This window comes from Mustelus asterias, chromosome 15 (assembly GCF_964213995.1).
Source record: "Mustelus asterias chromosome 15, sMusAst1.hap1.1, whole genome shotgun sequence".
NCBI lineage: Eukaryota > Metazoa > Chordata > Chondrichthyes > Carcharhiniformes > Triakidae > Mustelus > Mustelus asterias.
The window spans coordinates 86,025,615-86,046,946 of NC_135815.1; the positions used below are offsets into that span (position 1 = coordinate 86,025,615).

General features: G+C 43.5%; 1 protein-coding gene across 11 annotated transcripts in view; it reads left to right on the forward strand.

The window, feature by feature from the left end:
• LOC144504621 (pleckstrin homology domain-containing family G member 1-like) overlaps positions 1–4,134 on the forward strand; it is a 201,765-nt gene extending 197,631 nt beyond the window's left edge. For all 11 annotated transcript variants that reach the window (XM_078230256.1, XM_078230258.1, XM_078230263.1 and 8 more), the window contains one exon: positions 470–4,134. In XM_078230256.1, coding sequence (XP_078086382.1) covers positions 470–1,500 — 1,031 coding nt within the window. In that variant the 3' untranslated portion in view covers positions 1,501–4,134. The remainder of the gene's footprint in view (positions 1–469) is intronic.
• Positions 4,135–21,332: the final 17,198 nt, after the last annotated feature.

The window sequence follows — 21,332 nt, forward strand, 5'->3', positions numbered from 1 at the left end:
TGAATTCAGAGGTGATTTGGCAGTTGCTTTTGATTCTGTTGTGTTGGGCATGTGGGGATTTCCCACTTGTACATAATAGAAATGTATAAAAGGAAGAATGAGAGTGAACCATCAGTGTCATCAAACCCACGAAACCAACAAAAGGTGTCTCAAAAAATCAATTGACCGAATTGGCAGAGGGAGTAAAACAAAGTGGGGAGAAAAACTGCAGCTGATCCTGAAAGTTCCTCTCTAGCTCACTGAAGCATTTAAACAAGGCTTGATTCTAGCTAACTCGATAAATGAGTTTGCTGACTGTTGCAATAGGATTGTCCAAGATATACTGAAGATTTGAATAGGCAGTGTAAACTTCAGAGTGAGTGCAAGAACCAACATGTCCTTTTTACTTAATCCTGATATTATACAGCTCATTCAGGATTATCTCTGTTTACATTTGCTTAACGATTAATGGTTGTGTTTTTTTCAAAAGGTGCTCGAATTGCTGAATACTCGCAGCTGTATGACCAGATCCTGTTCAGAGAGACTCCCTCTAAATCATCACAAAGTGTGCCAGATGACAATGGCGGTGAAGTGTGGGTCCAGAACTCAACGCGGGACCTGCTCACCACTCGCACCCCCCATGGACAGTCTCTGGGCACTGAGGACTGGCTGTTCCACTCCACCTACAGTAACAGTGAGCTGGCAGACTTTGTTGCCTGGCCTGATATTCAGGAACTTGCGGCCAAATATTCTGCCCAGGAGAGTGCGGCTGGTAGGCGACTTCAGAGCAGAGGGGTGTTGGCTGGCTCTGTACCCTCTGTCACAGCCTGTCCATTAGCACCAACACAGCAGCGGTGGAGCGCCATTATTGTCCCGCCCAATGGGGTGGATTGTTCAACGCCATATGGCTACAGCTCCCTAGGTCGCAGGACAATTGAGGGCAAACCACGTGGAGCCTCACTGTCCTCTCCCTCTGTGGCAACTAGCCACTCCTCTGACTCCATCGATCGTGTCTCTGATAGGGAGGTATTATTCCCCATCCAGGATTCAGATAGGCTGCGTGATGGGAGCCAGAAGGTCGAGCAGTCTGCCCTGACATTGAGGGATTCACAGAAGGTCCTTGTTGTCAACAGGGTTCCATCACTTGATGCCCAATTGGCAACACGGAACTACTTTGCCAACTTCAATGATACAGGAGAAGATGATGAAGACTATGTGGAGATCAAGTCTGAAGATGAGGATTATGAAGACCTGGATGAGAGAACCCTTACTCCTGACCTGAACTTCCAGTCCAATTGCAGGGTGGAATCTACTCCTGAACCTGAAAACACCCGTTCGGCTCTTGCCTCCTGCATCCCCCTCTCAAACAGTAATGCTGGTGCAGTGGGTGCCTTAACTGTGTTGGCTGAGCCTGACCAGCTGAGCCATTACCTCTGGCGGGAACCCTCACCCAGCCAGCAGAATATTGTGCAGACTCTGCGAGACAAGTTTCAGTGTCTCAGCTCCAGCAGCTTTGCTTGAATATTGGGCCCCAGTCACAAGAAAACCTTAATGTATTTACTCAACTGCTTGCAAGCACTTAACATGATCTCCAGCTAACCTCCCACTACTCTGCTACGGTTTCCTGAGTAGGTATCTTGTGTTAAATAGTATCTAGGTTGGGTCAATGGACAAAATTTGCAAAAATAAAATGCAAATGGGGTAACTTTTGTATAATACAGGGAATCAGTGGCAAAAGCATGACAAGAAAATGCAAATATATCTTGTATGCTGCCAGGAGTGTGGGTGGTGATGTATTCTTGGGGGTTCAATTCTGGTTCTGGGTTAGAATTAGTTTCCCACCTCTGGTCTGGATCATGTATTGACTCATTCTCTCTCTGGATGCTGGTGTATTTCGGGAAGTGATCCGCATGGAAGATGGCCCAGTCCTCGGGTGCCCTAGCCTCTGAGACTGAGGGCATTATGGATTTACACATAGTTGCATAAACTAAAAGCAGAGCAGTTTGTACAATTTTTTTTTCCCTGTTGAGATGGCTTATGGGACCAGAACTAAAATTTTGAACAAAACAGTAACAGCAATCAAAATGGAGGGAAAGAGTGATGGCAAATGTAGAGTAATGGGCTCCTGAGAATCTGTCAAATGGAAAGCCAGGTTAAGGAGGAGAAGCCACTCCTCATAACAGGCCTTTATGTCTTTCCAGCAATTTTTTGTTTTTATGATGACACCAGAGTTCAGAATTGTGAAGAAAATTTCATGTGACATGACCAGTTAGAAAAGATGATCTCTCTATGTAACTGAACTCACAACATCAGCCTGTTGGTCATTTAAACCTTATTTCCCTTTCTCCTCGTGCACTCCCATTGTCCTTGATGGTATTGCATGAAATATCTCGATTACTCCCATTAAAGCACTGATGTTAAATGCCTTCAGGCTTCTCTTACTCACTTGAGCTGGATAGCCATATTTAAATCTCCACCTTTTCTTGGCAATTTAAACCATTGAGCTTCCTGGTTTCCCATTACTTTTTTTCCATCTGCTCACTGAGAATAGGCAGGAATTTACATAAGCAATCTGTATTCTGCATGAGGTGAGATCTACCAATGAGTGGCGGGCCGGCAAGGGTTTTGTAGTGGTGGCTGGTGGGGAAGGTGTGTTCATGACTAATAGCCAATGTAAATCTAACACATACCCAAATCAATGGCATTCAAGTATTGCCAAGCTATTTCCCAGTCACTTGTATAGTATTTTTCTGTGTACATTTACAATACTCAGAACACAGTACCTCAATATAATTGAGAGCCACTGCTTAGTTTAGAAGCCCAGTCCCTAAGGGTTGGTGTTTTTGTTTGCACCACAACATTTAACTGTTGTTTCAATAAATTCCAATAAAAAAATTTAAGTCTTCCTCACTTCTGCAGTTGGTGGAACTACTCAAATAGGCTGGAAATGGGGGAGGATACTACTCATTCATCACAAGTTGTTTGCCATTAGCTTATTAGTGCATCGTGTAGTGTTGTGAAATCCTCTGGATAAGTCCTACCACAAAGATACCCAAGAGATATGTACAGATCTGCACCAGCCTGATCCTTACTGCACAGCATACCCACTTTGTCTGTACACTCCTAGGATGTGATTGGAGGAATGACTATCTTGTTTATCTCTCTCTGCCTATTTTCAAGATGTGTAAGCAATAGCTGTACATTGAACCAAAGTTCAGGTGACCATACAGCATATGACTGTGCAATATGATTCCCAATTTTGGTTTCCATTGCAAATCTGCCATTTTCTCACTTATTTATCTGTGTAGAAAACCGGACAAACATGGTGAGTTTTTTTTAAAAAAAACATATTGCTTCTGTTTTAAGCAATAATGAATGCACTTGATGTAGTAACTGAAATGAGTGTTCAAAAACTTCTAATGATGAAAACCAGTAGACAGGAACAGTCTTCACAAATGTAAATTTTGTATCAAGTATTTTTTTAATAATGGTAGGTCAATATTTTATTGCAATTCTCCTTCATTGGACATTGCTGTAGTTATATGTTTAAAATGAGAATCATTGAACTGGAGAGGAGAGATCCTGATGTTTATATTCTGGAAAATTGTTATTTCAGGGTCTCTTGAATTAACTGTTTAATTTTCTAATGTCATTCCTTTAGAAGCTATACTGTATAAAGCGTGTTGCCAGGAACTGATTTGCAATGCTAAGGGATCATTGATGAAAATCACTTGCAGTTCTAACATTTGGTACTTGAAGGTAATTTTTTCCAGTGTTTGAACTGAAGTGACTGCTGAGATGACCAACTTGTTAATTAAAAAAAACTATCTCAGAAACTGGGGTTTTATTGCCTTGTCCTATGGATGAGAGATTGAGCTGAGTAATGACTTCCATGAAAAAATTGCACTTTTTATGGTTTATTTTGTAAACATTTCTGAATGTTGAACGTGTAGCAAAATGTTTTTTTAAAAATGCTCGCTTTATTAATTTTACTTTGCTCAAAGAAAAGCTGAGCCTAATGCATGCCAAATTACCAGGAATAGTTCAAAAATTTCATGTTAACTTTTTAAAAAAATATTTTTTCTGTCTGGAGGAACACACTATTGTACACTCTACAGAAATGTATCATTTGAAATAAATAACTTGTGTTTAGGTATTTGTCTGAATTGCTTTTTTAATATATTATGCAACATGTGCAAGTAAGAATCCATGTCAGTAATGTAAAGGTTGGGAAGCAACTATACAAACTAATTGCCTGTGGCATTTCCTATAGTCAAAATACAATGGAATACATGTTCAAGATGATTGGGTTGGTCAAGACCTGGAGAAATTCATTCCACGGTGTCAGGTACTGGCTACAGCATCCTAGAATCGGAAGCTGGCAGCCTATGGAAGAAGAAGGTGGGCACCAGAGTTGAAATCAGTCATGTCATTAAAGGTGAAGATCTGGAGGCGACAGTGGTAGAGGTCACGTTTGGGGGGAGGGGGGTGTACACTGGTAGATTGTCTGCATCAAGGGACCTCGATGTCATTCAAAATATTGTCTGCACCTCCCACCGCACACTTGTTTTGTCCCCTCTGCACCCCTCACTGCTCTTGGTTTCTCCCTGTGCAACCCCCTCCTTCCCTGGTTAAATCTGGAATAGATTTAAACAACAATTTCCAGGGAGTATGAGAGACAATTAATCAAGGCTTGCATTTATATAGCATATTTAATAAACTCAGGATTTTTCATAGCTAATGAAGTACAGGTGTTGCCACATGGCAGCCAATTTGAGCACAGCAAGATCCTGCAACCAGCAATGTGATGATGACCACCTAATCTGTTTGGTGTTTACTGAGAGATAAAGATTGGCCCAGATCATAGAAATTAGCAGCTAGCCATTTGGCCCTTTTTGAATGGTGGAACATGCTCAATGTGATCATAGCTGACCCCCTAACACTCAACACCATATTCCTGTGCACTCCCCATACCCCTTGACATCTTTACCTATTTCCTCCTTTAAATATATTTGGTGACTTTTCACAGGTTCACTGCTCTCTGAATGAAGAAATCTCTGCTCATCTGAGCCTAAATGGCCTATTCTGTATCCTGAGACGGTGAGCCCTTGTTTTAGAATCCCCAGCCGGAGGAAACTACTTCTCTGCACCTGGTCTATCCAGCCCTGTTGGAATCCTAATGTTTTAATTGGATTTCCTCTTATTCTAAATTCCAGTGACTACAAGCCTAGCCAAACCCAACTCTCCTAACATAGTCCTGGACAGGGGAGATAACTACCCTGCTGTTCTTCCATTTAAGTCATGGGCTTTTTTTACATCCACCTGAGTGAAGGTTAAAGTTTCAGCTGAAAGTTGGCACCTTGGACAGTGTGGCACAACCTCAGTATTGCACTGATAGCCTAGATTCTGAACTTGGACTTTCACCCAAGTCAGAAAATTGTGGGTTTGAGTGTTGCCTCTGAAACATGGCTAAATCCTAAATGGAGCAATTATAATTGTGAATGATTAATCAATGGGTAGCTAAAAAAAAATCCTATACCACTAGACTTGTCTGATCTCAAAAAGAAACCAAAGTCCACTGTCCAGTTCTGAGGTGAAAACAGTCACACCTGAAAATAGTCATGGTTTTCTTCAAACAGTAAAGTCTGTATGGCGTCCTCCATTTATAAAACTGTTCTGCAGCCCTCAGGCAGAGCTTCCCAATGGTGCTGATTTCAGTTGCCAAGCTTTTGAATCCCTTCCCTAAACATCTGATTCTCTAACTTAAGGGAGGGGAGAGGGAGAAAGGCTGTTTGACCAAGCTATTAGTCACCTGTCCTGGTTGAGTAGCTCTCCCCAGTGCATGAGATTATACTTCTGTGATGTCAGCAATGCTAGATAAATGTAAGTTGCTTTAAAGAGATTGACCATGGTGCGAGGTGAGTGGGATGATGCCTGAAGACAACCTATTGGGGAGGGCTTCAGAGAAGGGGACCTTATGGAGGAAGTGAATTTGGAAAAAAATGATAAAGGGCCAGAGATGCAGTTTATAAGGCACTATTGAAGTCAGGAGCAGAGAGAAGAAGAGGGAAGCAGCAGCAGATATAAAAGCAAAATACCGCATATGCTGGGAGAAAAAAAACTCTATATTTTCTCTTCACAGATGCTGCCAGACCTAGGTTTCCCAGCATTTTCTGTTTTTGTTGCAGCAGAAGCCATTGCTTGAATTATCATGAAAGATGTTCGAGATGCATTAAATCAATGAACTCTTCAATGATGGAATTGGTATAAGTAGTTCAGATCTGGCTCTCATGGCTGCTTCCTTTTAAAAGTTCTGCAACATTCTGCCAATGGCTTGACAAAGTACTGAGTGTGTTGGTTCAGTTGGTAGCATTCTGGTCTGATTCAGAAGGTTGTACGTTCATGTCCCACACCAGAGATTTGAGCACATAATCCTGTTTCAATGTAGGACTGAGGGAGTCTTGTAACTCTGAGATGCTGTTTCTCACGAGGTGTGAAAATCTGGTTCCTGCCTGCCTTCAGGTAGATTTTAATTCCTAGTCACAATCTTGAAGAATGGGGGAGTTCTTGATTTCCTGAAAACATCATCTGGCCATTTGTGGAACCTTGCTGTCTGCATATTGGCTGCTGCATTTCCTGACAAAAAGCAAAAGTGACTCGAATTCAAAAATAACTCCCTCTGCGATGATGGACATTGGAGTGTCCTGAAGAGGTAAAAGACATTACATAAATGCAAATCCTTTCTTCAGCTACTGGGTCTTTGAATTTTCCGGTCTTGGGTTATAGTGACTCTGCTATCTGCATGTGACCACACTCAGGATAGTCCCAAATTCTAGGAGGGTGCTTGGAGTATCACTGGAGTCAGGGGTCTGCCACAGGAACTGGGGCTCTCATACTTGGTGGGCCGAAGGGCCCATCTCATGCAGAATGACTTAGCCTCTCTGGATATGGTTGGAGTGTGGTCATCCTTGTGGGAGGTGAATCACAAACCGATTAGTCACAGCTGTGACATGCAATAAAATTTATTACTGACGTTTAACAGTGCATAATACCCTAACTACGGCACATGCCTTCACCCGTGCCCTCTTGATGACCCTGCAACTTAATTTTATGTGCCTACTGCTACTTCTCGGTGATACCCCAGGATGCATAGCAGAAGTGGAGGCAGTCAGCTGTGTTCCATGCCCCATGGCCTGTGATGCCCTTGGCAGGCATCCCCTGGAAGGTCCTGGCTGACTTTTGGGTGTCCTGGATGTAGCTGTGCCATCCTGTTCATCCCGCTGCACGTGTCAGGAAGGAGGGATTCGGAAGGCCTGCCGGTGGCTGGGATCTCCTGGATGGAAGACCCTGGCATAGGCTCCAGCCCATCTTCCTCTCTTGGGGTGCCCGTGGGCCCCGGGACACTCCATGGGACGAAGGGCATCTGGAGTGAGATCCAGAAGCCTCCATCATCTGGCTGTGCCAGTCCTTGAGGCCCAAATGCATCCACCCCATGGTGTGAGCTCTTGGTGATAGCCCTCTGACACTGGGCCAAACTCTTGAGACCTGCAGCAAGGGCCCTCTGAGATGGGGCCAAGTTCTGGAGACCCTCCGTGATGGTCCGCTGTGATTGGGCCATGCTCTTGAAGCCCGCAGCCAAGACCCTGGCTTGAGCATGCTCCCGAGGCCTTCAGCCATCACACATAGCCATGCCTTGGACCCTGTCATCATGGTTACCATTTCCTGCCCCAGGCTTTCCACTGTGGATGCCATCCTTGCAGTGTTGGCCTTGGTAGCACGCAATGACAGCACCACCTCCTGCACTTGGAAAGCTGTGGGACTCGACCAGACAGTCTCGCAGTTGCTGACAGTCCTTCCTGTATTCCCCGGCCTTTCTGCTGCATCTCCAGCAGCTCTGGGAGAATGGAGCCAGCGGCCTGACACCTGGCTAGGGGTGCCAGCTGTGTCTGCAGCAGACCTCCGTGTGCCCAAGCCCTCCGACCTTACCGCCTCCACTGCTGTATGTCTATGGTTGTGTTGTGCGCACCAGACGGTGACCCATAAGCCTTAGTGCTAACGTGTTCTGCTGTGGTGATTATCTGCACCGGTGGATGCTGCAATCAAATGCAACATGCTTTCCTTGGAGTTGTCTTCGGAGCTGTTGTCGGTTGTCGCAGCGAGGTGGTGACAACCCTTGACATGCCAGCCTCATTGGGGTCGTTTCCTGCAACAAAAGAACATGTAGTTCAGTGCAAGGGAGGGACAAGTATCTGGGCAAGTAAAGTCATATAAATGAAGATTTTCTGGATTGTCATTTCCGTGCCAAACCCTGACCTGGCTGTCTGTCACCGTTCTGTCCTCTTCCTCTCCCGCCAGCTCCAGTGTGCACTCCTCAAAGGGAGTGAGGAGACAGAGCTCGGGAACCCTACCTCCTGTCTTCTCCTGCTCCTAGTGATTATGGGCTGCCTTCTGTGTGAGAGGGAGAAAGAAGAGCAAATATGCAGGCAAATTTCTGAGTTCAAAAACAATAGGGCAAAAATAGTTGGGGACTTCAACTACCCAAGGATCAACTGGGATATGAACAGTGTGAAAGGCACAGAATTCTTGAACTGCATTCAAGAGAACTTTTGTAGTCAGTATGTAACAAGCCCAACAAGAGGGAATGCAATTCTATATTTAGTCCTGGGAAATGAAGCAGGGCATATGAATGAAGTAGCAGTGGGTCACCATTTTAGAGCTAGTGACCATAAAACAATTAGATTTAGCATCTCTATGAAAAGGGACAAAGATAAAATGGGTAAAAGCTCTAAATTGGGGAAAGACAAATTTTACAAGCTGAGAAGTGATCTGGACAAAGTGGACTGGTTACAGCTGCTTGAAGGGAAGGCCAATGGGAGGCATTCAAAAGCGAGATTCTACAGGCACTGGGTAGACATGTCCCTGCAAAGAAAAGGGGTGGTAATACCGTATCTATAGCCTCCAGAACCCCAGTCCAACGCCGGCATCTCCACATCATAACCAGAAGCATACAGGGCAAAATAAAGCAAAAAAGAAAGCTTACGACAGTCACAAAAACCTTTAATATTGTAGAAAGCCCAGAGGAGTACAAGTAGAGAAATGGAGTACAAGTACAGGAATGAAGTAAAAAAGGAAAGCAAAGAAAGGATATGAAAGAATATTGGCAAGTAAAATCAAGGAAAACCCAAAGATGTTTTATCAGTGCATTAAGAGCAAGAGGATAACTGAGAATAGCATAGGGCCTATCAGGATGCAGAAGATTTTGGCAGGGTTCTTGAGTACTTTGTCTTCACTAAGGAGAGGGATGATGCAGCCATTTTAGTTAAATAGGAAGATTGTAAGCATGAAAGAGGAAGTATAGGAGGGACTGGCATCCTTTTAAGGTGGATAAATGATCAGGGTCAGATGGATTGAATCCCAAGCTGTTGAAGGAAGCTAGGGAGTAAACAGCAGGTGCTCTGAGGATTATTTTCCAATCCTCACTAGAGATAGGCAAAGTACCTGAGGATTGGAGGTCTGCGAATATTGGACCATTATTCAAAAAAAGTGCAAGGGATAGGCTTATAATTTTCTGGCCTATCAGTCTGACTGCAGTAGTGGGAAAATTCTTGGAACAATTCTGAGACTGGATAACTTGTTACTTAGAAAGGCACTGATTAATCAGTGATAGTCAGCATAGTTGTGTCATACTAATTTAATTACATTTTTGAGGAAGCAATAAGGAAGATTATGGATAATGCAGTGGAAGCTGTTTACATAGATTTTTAGTAAGGCATTCTATAAGGTTCCACATGACAGACTGGTCAGAAAAGTAAAAGCCCATGGGATGCAACTCACCGTGGTTCCCTATATCCTAAAATTGGCTCAGTGACAAAGGATAATTGTCAACTGCAGTTCTCGTGACTGGAAAGAAATCGGGGTTGTTTTGGGTTCCTTGCTGTTTATGATATAAATTAAACATTTGGACTTAAATGTGGGAGGGTTGTTTGGGGAATTTACTGATTACACAATATTTGGATGTGCAATTGATTGCAAAGATAATAGCTGCCGACTCCAGAATATCAGTGGTTTGGTGGAGTGGGCAGAAAAGTGACAAATGGAATTCAATTCAGAGAAGGACGAGGTAATATATTTGGGAAGGGCAAACAAAGCAAGGGAAGACACAATAAATGGGAGGGTATTGAGAAAGGTAGAGGGTGTCACAGTGGTTAGCACTGATGTCTCGCAGCGCCAGGACCGGGTTCTATTCCAGCTTTGGGTGTCAGTGTGGAGTTTGCACGCTCTTGCCACGTCTGCGTGGGTTTCCTCCCACAGTCAAAAGATGTCTATGTTAGGGGATTAGTGGGGTTACCTGGGTAAGGTGCACAGACAGTGAGTCAGTGCAAACTCAATGAGCCAAATAGAATTCCTTCATTGCAGAAGGAGGCCAAGAACAGAGGTTGTGTTGAAGGCAGTCTGCATGATCAGTATTTCAACAGCAGAATACTCAAACATAAATGAACATCTACTGCTGTAGCTAGTAGCTTGCATGATGACCTTTTATAAATAGCATTAGTCCATATATTTTCCTGCACCCCTAACAAATTCTATATTAATTCAATTCACTATTATCCAATCTAGAAATTTGTTTCCGGTTTTGCTCATTCATTAGAATTTGTAGCCTATGGTCGTCTGGGACTATGGTGACTTTTTTTTATATTAAAAGAAAATTACCTAATTACCCTGCCACAAAAATCTAACTCTAATTAAATATGTATTAAAAACTAATCTGCACATTAAAATAATTAGTCCCATCCTGAGTGCAATGATGAAATGAATGCATATTTAATGTGGGCAATGTTGAGTTCCATTCAACAAGCAAACATATATAGATTTAAATATGGGCTCAGATTCATATATCCAAGATCCAAATCAGTTCATAAGAACTAGGATCAGCAGTTGGCAATCCAGCCCTTTGAGCCTGCTCGGCCATTTATTTAAATGATAGTTCATCTTACCTTGTCATCATCTTCACCTTCCTCTCAGCTCCATGTAACCCTTCATTCCTCTACTAATTAAAAACGTATCTAATTCCTCAAGTTTATTTGGTGTTCACTGCACTATGGGGTAAATAATTCCACAGATTCACAACCCTTTGAGTGAAGTATTTCTTCCCCATTTCTGATTTAAATCTGCCACCCCTCAGCCTAAAAAATGGCACCTCATTTTAGAATGTCCAACAAGGGGTAACATCCACTCTTATGTCTACCCTACCCTAACTTTTAGCATTGTAGATACCTCGATTAGCTCTCCTCTCATTCATTTAAATTCCAGCGATTATAGACCTAATCCACTCAATCTCTCTTCATGAGACAAGTCCTTCAACCCTGGAATCAACCTAATGAACCTTCTCTGAACCACCTCTAATGCATTTACATCCTTCCTCAAGAGAGGGACTCCAGATACAGTCTCACCAATGCCCTTTCCCAGTTGATGTGGAGTTGCCAGCATTGGACTGGGGTAGGCATAGTAAGTAGTCTCACAACACCAGGTTAAAGCCCAACAGGTTTATTTGGTAACACGAGCTTTTGGATCGTTGCCCCTTCATCAGGTGAATGATGAAGGGGCAACACTCCGAAAGCTCGTGCTACCAAATAAACCTGTTGGACTTTAACCTGGTGTTGTGAGACTACTTACTGTGCCTTTCCCAGTTGCAACAGTACTTCCCTACTTTTATACTCGATTCACAATGTTTTAATCCCAGGACTTCCAATAGTCATCTGTACAACACCCAACAGTTCCTAAAAAGAGGACAACACCCAACAGTCACAACAATTTAGCTATCCAGTTTATTTACATGAATTGGTTCCTCTTGGGGGAAACCATATCATGAGTTTAAATGCCAGTCAGTTCGCTTTGCTGATCAGATCGAACCAAATTTATAAACAGTTGCTGCAGCAATAAAAATGAAACCTTTCGGTCTTACCGGCAACGCTCATCTACACCTATTCCAAGATGGCGCTGGCTAAAATCGTGTTTTTCTAATTTGGCGCCAATTTTGGAGCTGCCCCCGCCGCCGCGCTCAGCGGGAATCCCGCCCCACTCGCATTCCGATTGGCCATCAGCTTTCGCAATGACGCTCGCAGGTTGGCTACCGCACGTGTCAATCAGCCTCGCGCTTTCCCTGTCTGTTGGAGCAGGTGAACGGTTTACCTGTGTGGAGCCAGTGAAAGCTTTAGGAGAGGCCAGAGAGATGGGTGGGAGCTCCACTGTATTTCTTTTATTGAGGTGGGGAAGGGATAAAGAGTCTATGAAACCTGAACTTGTAGATTTTTGCAAGGGGGGGGGGGGGAGGGGGTGTGAGAGCAAGAAGCTATAAACCTGAACTGTAGATTTTTGTAACTGGAGGAAGAACAAGAATCTAACAGCAGGATTCAATGGAATCATAGAATCCCTACAGTGCAGAAGCAGGCCATTTGGCCCATTGAGCTTGCACCGACAACAATCCCACCAGGCCCTAACCCCATAACCCCACATATTTGCCCTGTGATTTCCCCCTGACACTAAGGGACAATTTTTTTTAGCATGACCAATCAACCTAACCTGCACATCTTTGGACTGTGTCTCCCCACACAGATACGGGGAGAACATGCAAACTCCACATAAACAGTCACCCAAGGAATTGAACCTGGGTCCCTGGTGCTGTGAAGCAACAGTACTAACCACTGTGCCACTATGTTGCCCTGCTTCAGGGGAGAGGAAAGAAACAAGGGAAAGAGAGAAGAAAACCTTTTTTAAACATGATTTTATTTAACACCACTAATTTAAATTAGCTATTTTAATCTATTTCTCAGTGCTCAAGGTAATTCTTTTATGTCTGGTGTGGAATGCAGCAAACTTGTTGACCTTGATTCCACTATGAGACCTAGATTTACGTTGAACCCTGGGTTCAAGCAAGTGCTGGTGGCTCTGTGGATTGTGACTCGGTGAAGGAGAACAGAGAAGAGGATGGTGGGTTCGACAAAGTTCAAATACTTATGCTTGTATGTAGATCTCCGTGAAACAAAGAAAATTTGATTTCTCGACCATAGCCAATGGGAGTCATGAGTCTTGGCAAAGTCAGGGTATTTTTATTAGACTTGTTAAGTTTCTTTTGCTGTCTACCTACAGCATCTCGCAAAGATATCCAACTTAAAATGGAATGTGCCTCAAGACCATGGGTCCCAAAAGTTGAAATGGACAACAGTGATGATGATGATGTTCCTCTCTCAATTCCCAGGGCAAAGAGGGAAACGGAAGATGCAGATACAAGCAGGATATATACTCTCCAACTCATTGTTTTTCATTGCCGTAGTTTAGAATGTTTATTTTCACAGCCTTGCATGGACAATTAAATGCCTAATTGCACAAAGTGTATGGAACTTGTAAATCTGGTTATATCATCAATGTAAAACATTTTAATAACTTATTTCTCTTTGCTGATAGAAGGCGAAGTCAGCCCAGCAGAGGACACCTGAATCAAGGGGCTGGGTCCATCATGGACAGGTGGATGAAAAAGGGAAACTGAAATTGCCCTGAGAAGACTTGATACTTCCCGGGCAGCTGATGAAACTGGAAGCGGTTGCTGAGCACCCCTGTACCTTAACAGAAGTCCCTCCCAATTCATATTCCCCAGGGCAGGTGATGAAACATATCCAGTGCAGGGAACAGCTGCTTGTTAAAATCAGGAGGTTGGAAGCAGAGAAGAAAGAGTTGCTTGTTAAGCTTGGGGGGTTGGAACAAGAGAAGAAAGTTCCCCAGAGGCAGTTGGAGGAGATTACTGCACTTAACTGTTGTCTCCAAGAAGAAATTCTTGCTGCCTTCAGGCAGGGTAATCTATTTGTTTATATGAACTGCAATTTTTATGTTACATCACAGTGTTACATTCAGTGTTGACTACTGCAGTTTTCCACTGGTCGGAAAAGTTGGGTGGCATTTTCTGGCCGAGCTCGCCCCAAAACCGGAAAATCCTGCCCAAGGTCAATGGACCTTTGCATGGTACGCTCCCCGCCCGCTACAATCCCCGTGGTGGGCGGGACAGGAAATTTCCGGTTGATAAGTCTATTCGGGGTGGGCAAATGTCACCCCAAAGTCTTATATAAGAATAATGAACTTTTTTTCCCCCTGCTTCTTGTTGCAGCTAGAAGACCATACCTGCCTTTCAATATGGCAACACAGGCCAGGACTACTATTCTTGATGCAACACCACCACCTAGGTCCGTGAAGAATGACGCTCCCACAACAATTTTTATGGCTGGGGAGACAAGCATCCATGTGGAGAAACTGTACACTCCAAATGATGGGAAAGTATTGATTCTCAATTCTCCGAAGGATGGATATGTCATTGCCATATCATGCATAAGCACCTTTAAAAGTGATGGATATGACAAGGTAGTGATTAGATTGTTAAACTTGCCTTTTGTCAAATTGTTTAATGAGTCTGAATAACAGTATCATCTTTATCCGTGTTTTACAGTAATTTAGTCTATTATTTTGAAATCTGCATGTACAAGACTAATGCATCTGATTTTCCCCACATGAACGATTGCAGGACGAGATCAAGATTCCTGAGTCCCAGTGACGGTCCATTCGCAACCAGGGAGCCAATTATTTTTTAAGTCCCTGGCTGTTGCCATCTGGGGATCCACTGTGCTCAGGGACAGCTCTATCTTTGGGGGAGTGTGCCTCCACTTCATTAACACTGGTACTCCTCCCAGGACAAAACCCCCACTCTCGCCAAGGGAGCTGAGTGCGCTTAAAGGTATCCTCACAGGCAGTTTTTAAAAAAATTGCAATCACATTCCATGTTTCTGATTTAGGATTTTTGTTTAATTCTCACATTCTAACTGTCATGATGTCCCATTTTTACCTGTCATGACTTGTAGTGACTTAGTGACTGTGGTGAAGTTTTCAGTAAGTAACTTTTTTATTCTCCCTTCTCTCCCCACCTACATTTGCAGCATGTTTCAACCATCACTTCCACACAAAGGAACTGAGTGAGGAGGCTGTCTTGAAAGAGATTGCAAAGGTCAATAGTTACATTACGGAGAAGATTCAAGATCTAAATAGAAAGATTTGTATGTAAAATTGTCACGGTGTATAAATTTTAAAGTTTGTGTTATTTCTGTTTCCACAATAAATAAAATATTGGAATATTTTGTCTAGACAAATTGAGAAAATGTAACTTCTAAGCTTCAAAATCAGAGTTATTGATCCAGAGCACCTTCAATAACAGCATGGTTTTGTCCCAGAGAGGGACTGGTTTCTTTCAGTTGGTCATTATTTGAACCTGAAACAAGGGGCTGGGTCCTAGGTGGGGTTTCCAGTTGAACTGGTCCTGGAAGGAGGTGCCAGTTGTTCTCAACTTTGCATTCAAATTATTTTATGCCTTTTCTTTAACCTTTAGCCCTATAGTCTTTGGAAATATTTATAATCCTCCAATTTTGACGTCTGCACCCTTTATTTTCATTGCTCCATTATTGGCTGCCATTCTCTCAGCTGCTGGTCCTAAACTCTGACATTCTCTTCTTAAACCTATCCTGCTTTGAGACTCTTTGACAAAGCTTTTGGCACTTATCCAATATCAATGTGGCTCAATATCAGATATTGTTTGATAACACCCCTAAGAAAAACCTTGCAATGTTGTACTATATTAATGATTCCACATAAATGCAGCTTGTTGTTATTGTCCATAAGTTAATTTTAAACAGGCTTGACGCTAATATAAAATTTCACTATTTCCATATTGCTCTTCAGACATCACCTCACCTTCATGGAAGCCCTACAGTACAGAAGGAGGCCATTTGGCCTATCGAGTCTGTACCAACAGCAATCCCACCCGTGCCCTATCCCCATAGCACCAGGTATTTACCTTGCTAATCCTTCGGGCATTTTGGGGCAATATAGCATAGCCAATCAACCTAACCCGCACATCTTTGGACTGGGAGGAAACCGGAGCACCCAGAGGAAACCCACGCAGACACGTAGAGAATGTGCAAATTTCACACAGTCACCCAAGGCCAGAATTGAACCAGGGTCCCTGGTGCTGTGAAGCAGCAGTGCTATCCACTGTGCCACCGTGTCGGCCCACCTTGCAGAGAATGAAAGATTTTTTGTAAGTGCGACATTGGAGTTAGGATTCCTGAATCTATGCATTATTTGAAAAAGGTCTTGTTTTACAAAACTCTTAATCACATGTTTCTACACTAAATGGTTGTGGAATGAAGTCAGAAATGGAAAATAAAGTGTTTGCATCCCGTCTCACTTTATGGCTGGAATGCAAAATATTAAATTAGTTTGCATGTGACTAATAGCTTTAAATAGCCAAACCCATGATGTGTAATACAGAAAATTTCAAGAAGAATGTTACACCAGATTAGTGCTGAAATGCTCAATCTGCCTTACCCAGAAACTGTGTCCAAGAACAGTGTGGGATATCTCTGCTTTGGTTTACAATCATTTTGGAGTGTGTATAAAGTTTCTCTCTGGTGCCTGGTGATAGATGGCAGTTATTTCATTCACACATTTATCCTCTTGTATTATAGAATAAAACCTTGCAGTGGAGGAGGAGTCTGTTTGGCTCATCATAGAATCTCTACAGTAGGGAAGGAGACCATTCGATCCATCAACCAGCTCTCTGGCAGCGTAACTTACCCAGGCCCTCTCCCCTGCCCTAGTCCTGTAGCACCATACATTTACCATAGCTAATCCACCTAACCTGCACATCTTGGGACTGTGGCAGGAAACTTGAGCATCCAGAGGAAACCTACGCAGACACTGGGAGAGTCACCCAAGGCCGGAATTGAACTCAGGTCACAGGCACTGTGAGACATCAGTGCTAACCACTGTGTCACCCTTGTACTGGATAAATAGTCCCATTCCCATTCTTTCCTCATAACTATGCAAATCTGTCCTTTTCAAGTGTACTCTATCCGATTCTCCTTTGAAAGTTATTATTGAATCTCTTCTATCATTTTCAGGCAATGCATTGCAGAATGTTAACAACTTACTGCACAAAGAAAATAATCTCCCCTCTGGTTCTTAAATTTGTTTTCCCTGATTACTGTGCCTCCTGCTGGTGAATACAAAAAATCCCTCATAATTGAGAATGCCTTGTTTAAGTTTGTCCTTAATATAAGGAAAATAACCCCAGTTTCTCCAGTCTCCCTCTCTAGTAGTATTAGAGTAGAAACAGGAGACCATTTAGATCCTTGAGCCTGTTCCATGATTAAATCATGACATATCTATTTACTATACTCAACTTTGCTCCATACAATACTGCACTGTCTTTCAGATGAGACGTTAACCACTTTGGATGTAAACATCCCATTGGCACTATTTTGAAGGAGAGCAGCAACCTGGCCAATATTTATCCTTCAATCAACTTAAAAGCATAATTTGGTCTTTGCCTCATTGCTATTTATGGAAAATTGCTGTGTGCAAATTTACTGTCCCGTTTCTGACATTTTATACCAACAAATACAGCTCAAAAGTAGTTTCCCAGTTATAAAGCATTTTGCCAGGTCCTGAAATTGTAAAAGACATTATGGGTGGGATTTTATGGCCTCTCTCGACCTGAAACTGGTAAACCCCGCCTGAGGTCAACGGACCTCCCCATTGTCTGCCCCTCACTCCCTCAAATTCCCGTGGCAGGCAGGGCAGTAGAATTCCGGCGAATATAAATTCAATTTAAAAACCATTGAGATGTTGCAGAGAAAGTGCAGCATTGGTGTATCAAGTTCTCCGTATGATGTGGTATGTATTTCAGTGATTAAAAATGATTTGAGTAGTTTGGTGAAAGTGCATGATGTATGTCATTGGCAGGAGGAAGAACACATGCTTTGGAAGCTGGAATCCCACCAGAAAAATGCAATGAAGATTAATATCAACAGGGAAATTATTGGAGAAGATTCTTAAGGACAGGATGTACAGGATACAGCAGGATATAAATTGGCTGGAGACCTGGGCTGAAAGATGGTAGATGGAATATAACCCGGACAAATGTGAGGTGATGCAATTTGGAAGGTCTACTTCAGAAGGAAAGTATACAGTAAATGATAGAGCCCTTAGAAATATTAGCATGCAGAGGGACCTGTGCATGCGGATCCACAGTTCCCTGAAGGTGGCAACTCAGGTGGACAAGGTGGTCAAGGTGTATGGCATGCTGGCATTCATTGATCGGGGCCTTGAGTATAGGAATTGGAAAATCATGTTGCAGCTGTATAAGACTTTGGTTAGGCCACATTTGGAGTATTGTGTATAATTTTGGTTGCTACACTACCGGGAGGATGTTGATGCATTGGATTTGATTTGATTTGATTTATTATTGTCTTATGTATTAGCATACAGTGAAAAGTATTGTTTCTTGCATGCTATGCAGACAGAGCATACCGTGCATAGAGAAGGAAACGAGAGAGTGCAGAATCTAGTGTTACAGTCATAGCTAGGGTGTAGAGAAAGATCAACTTAATGCCATTCAAAAGTCTGATGGCAGTAGGGGAAAAGCTGTTCTTGAGTCGGTTGGTACAGGACCTCAGACTTTTGTATCTTTTTCCCGATGGAAGAAGGTGGAAGAGAGAATGTCCGGACTGTGTGAGGTCCTTAATTATGCTGGCTGCTTTGCCGAGGCAGTGGGAAGTGTAGACAGAGTCAATGGATGGAAGGTTGGTTTGCGTGATGGATTGGGCTACATTCACAACCTTTTGTAGTTTCTTGCAGTCTTGGGCAGAGCAGGAGCCATACCAAGCTGTGATACAATCAGAAAGAATGCTTTCTATGGTGCATCTCTATAAGTAGAGGCATTGGTGGGCTTTCTTAACTATAGTGTCGGCATGGGGGGACCAGGACAGATTGTTGGTGACCTGGACACCTAAAACTTGCAGCTCTCGACCCTTTCTACTTCGTCGCTGTTGATGTATACAGGGGCATGTTCTCCTCAACACTTCCTGAAGTCGATGATGATCTTCTTCATTTTGTTGACATTGAGGGAGAAATTATTGTCGCTGGTCCAATTCACCAGATTCTACATCTCATTCCTGTACTCTGTCTCGTCATTGTTTGAGATCCAACCCACTACAGTGGTGTCATCAGCAAACTTGAAAATTGAGTTGGAGGGGAATTTGGCAACACAGTCATAGGTGAATAAGAAGGATGGTAGGGGGCTGAGAACACAGCCCTGTGGGCACCGGTGTAGAGGATGATCATGGAGGAGGTGTTGTTCCCTATCCTTACTGATTGTGGTCTGTGGGTTAGGAAGTTCAGGATCCAGTCACAGAGGGAGGAGCCGAGGCCCAGGCCACGGAGTTTGGAGATGTGTTTCGTAGGAATAATGGTGTTGAAGGCTGAGCTGTAGTCAATAAATAGGAGTCTGACATAGGTGTCTTTGTTATCTAAGTGTTCCAGGGTTAAGTGCAGGGCCAGGGAAATGGCATCTGCTGTGGACCAACGTGTCTGTTGCAGCGGTAGGCAAACTATTGGATCCAGGCAGTCCGGATGGCTGGAATTGATTTGTGCCATAACTAGCCTTTCAAAGTATTTCATAATGATGGATGTCAGAGCCACGAGATGATAGTCATTAAAGCACGCTGCTTGTTTTTTCTTAGGTACCGGGATGATGGTCTTGAAGCAGATAGGGACCTCAGATTGTTGTAAGGAGAGGTTGAAGCTGTCTGTGAATACCCCTGCCAGCTGATCCACGCAGAATCTGAGTGCTCGTCCAGGTACCCCATCTGGGCCAGTCACTTTCCGTGGGTTGACCTTCAAGAAAGCTGCTCTGACATCTGCAATGGTGACCTCAGATACAGGTTCATCCAAGGCTGCCAGGGTGGAGGGCATACTCTCGCTGACCTCTTCCTCAAAGAATGAGGGGGTAGAATGCATTGATCTCATCAGGGAGGGGTGCGTTGGAGCTGGCGACCTTACATGCCTCCATCTTGTAGCCTGTTATGTCTTGCAGACCTTGCCATAGTCGGCGTGGGTCTTTTTAGCTAGCTTGGGACTCTAGCTTGGTCCGGTACTGTCTTTTGGCATCTTTGATGAATCTCCTTAGGTAGTATCTGGCTTTCTTCTATAGATCAGCATCACCTGATTTGAACGCCTCAGACCTAGACTTCAGCAAGCAGTGGAAAGGGTGCAGAAGAGATTTACCAGAATGTTGCCTGATTTTGAGGATATGGACTATGAGGAAAGGTTGAACAAACTTGGATTGTTTTCATTGGAGTATCGGAGGTTGAGGGGGACCTGATGGAGATTTATAAGATTATGACAGGCTTGGATAGAGTGGATAGTCAGAGTTTTTTTCCCAGGATTGAAGGGAGGAGATGGTAGTCAGGCTAAGGTGGGGCATGTCCCTTTTAAGAGGGCCAGAGGGCAGCACCTGCTCTGACAAAGACCACAAGAAACTACAAAGAGTTGTAAACGCAGCCCAGTCCATCATGCAAACCAGCCTTCCAGCCATTGACTCTACACTTCCCGTTGTCTTGGTAAAGCAGCCAGCATAAACAAATACCCCAAGCACCCTGGACATTCTCTCTTCCACCTTCTTCCGATGGGAAAAAGATACAAAAGTCTGAGATAATGTACCAACTGACTCAAGAACAGCTTCTTCCCTACTGCCATCAGACATTTGAATGGCCCTATCACATATTAAGCTGATCTTTCTCTTCACCCATCAATAACACTATATTCTGCACCCTCTCCTTCCCTTCTCCCATATGTACTCTGAACAGTACGCTTTGTCTGTATGGTGCCCAAGAAACAATACTTTTCACTGTATACCAATACATGTGACAATAATAAATCAAATCAAATCAAAAAGACCCTTCATCAGAGCTGAAGAGAAGGAAAATTGGACAAGATCTATACTATGAGTCGGGGGGAGGGGGGCGGTTGGGATGGCTGTAATTGAAGGACTGGCATAAACAAAAAGACAAAGGGAATGTAAATCATAGAATCCCTACAGAGCAGAAGGAGCCCTTACAACCCATCGAGTCTGCAATGACTGTCCAACAGAGCATCTTATCCAGGCCCACCCCCACCCTATCCGCACAACCCCACAAATTTACCCAAATGGTGATGATAAAGGCTGAGAATGGTGCGTCCATTGAGAGATCAGAATTGCGAATGGCAGAAAAAAGGGGTCAAAGGACAACCTTTGAAGCAGTTGCTGGGGAGGATTAAGAGGAGGAAATGGTGCAAAGGCTAAGGTGGAGCGGCACGATGGCACAGTGGTTAGCACTGTTGCCTCACAGCGCTCGGGACCCGGGTTTAATTCTGGCCTCAAGTGACTGTGTGGAGTTTGCACATTCTCCCTGTGTCTGTGTGGGTTTCCTCCGGGTGCT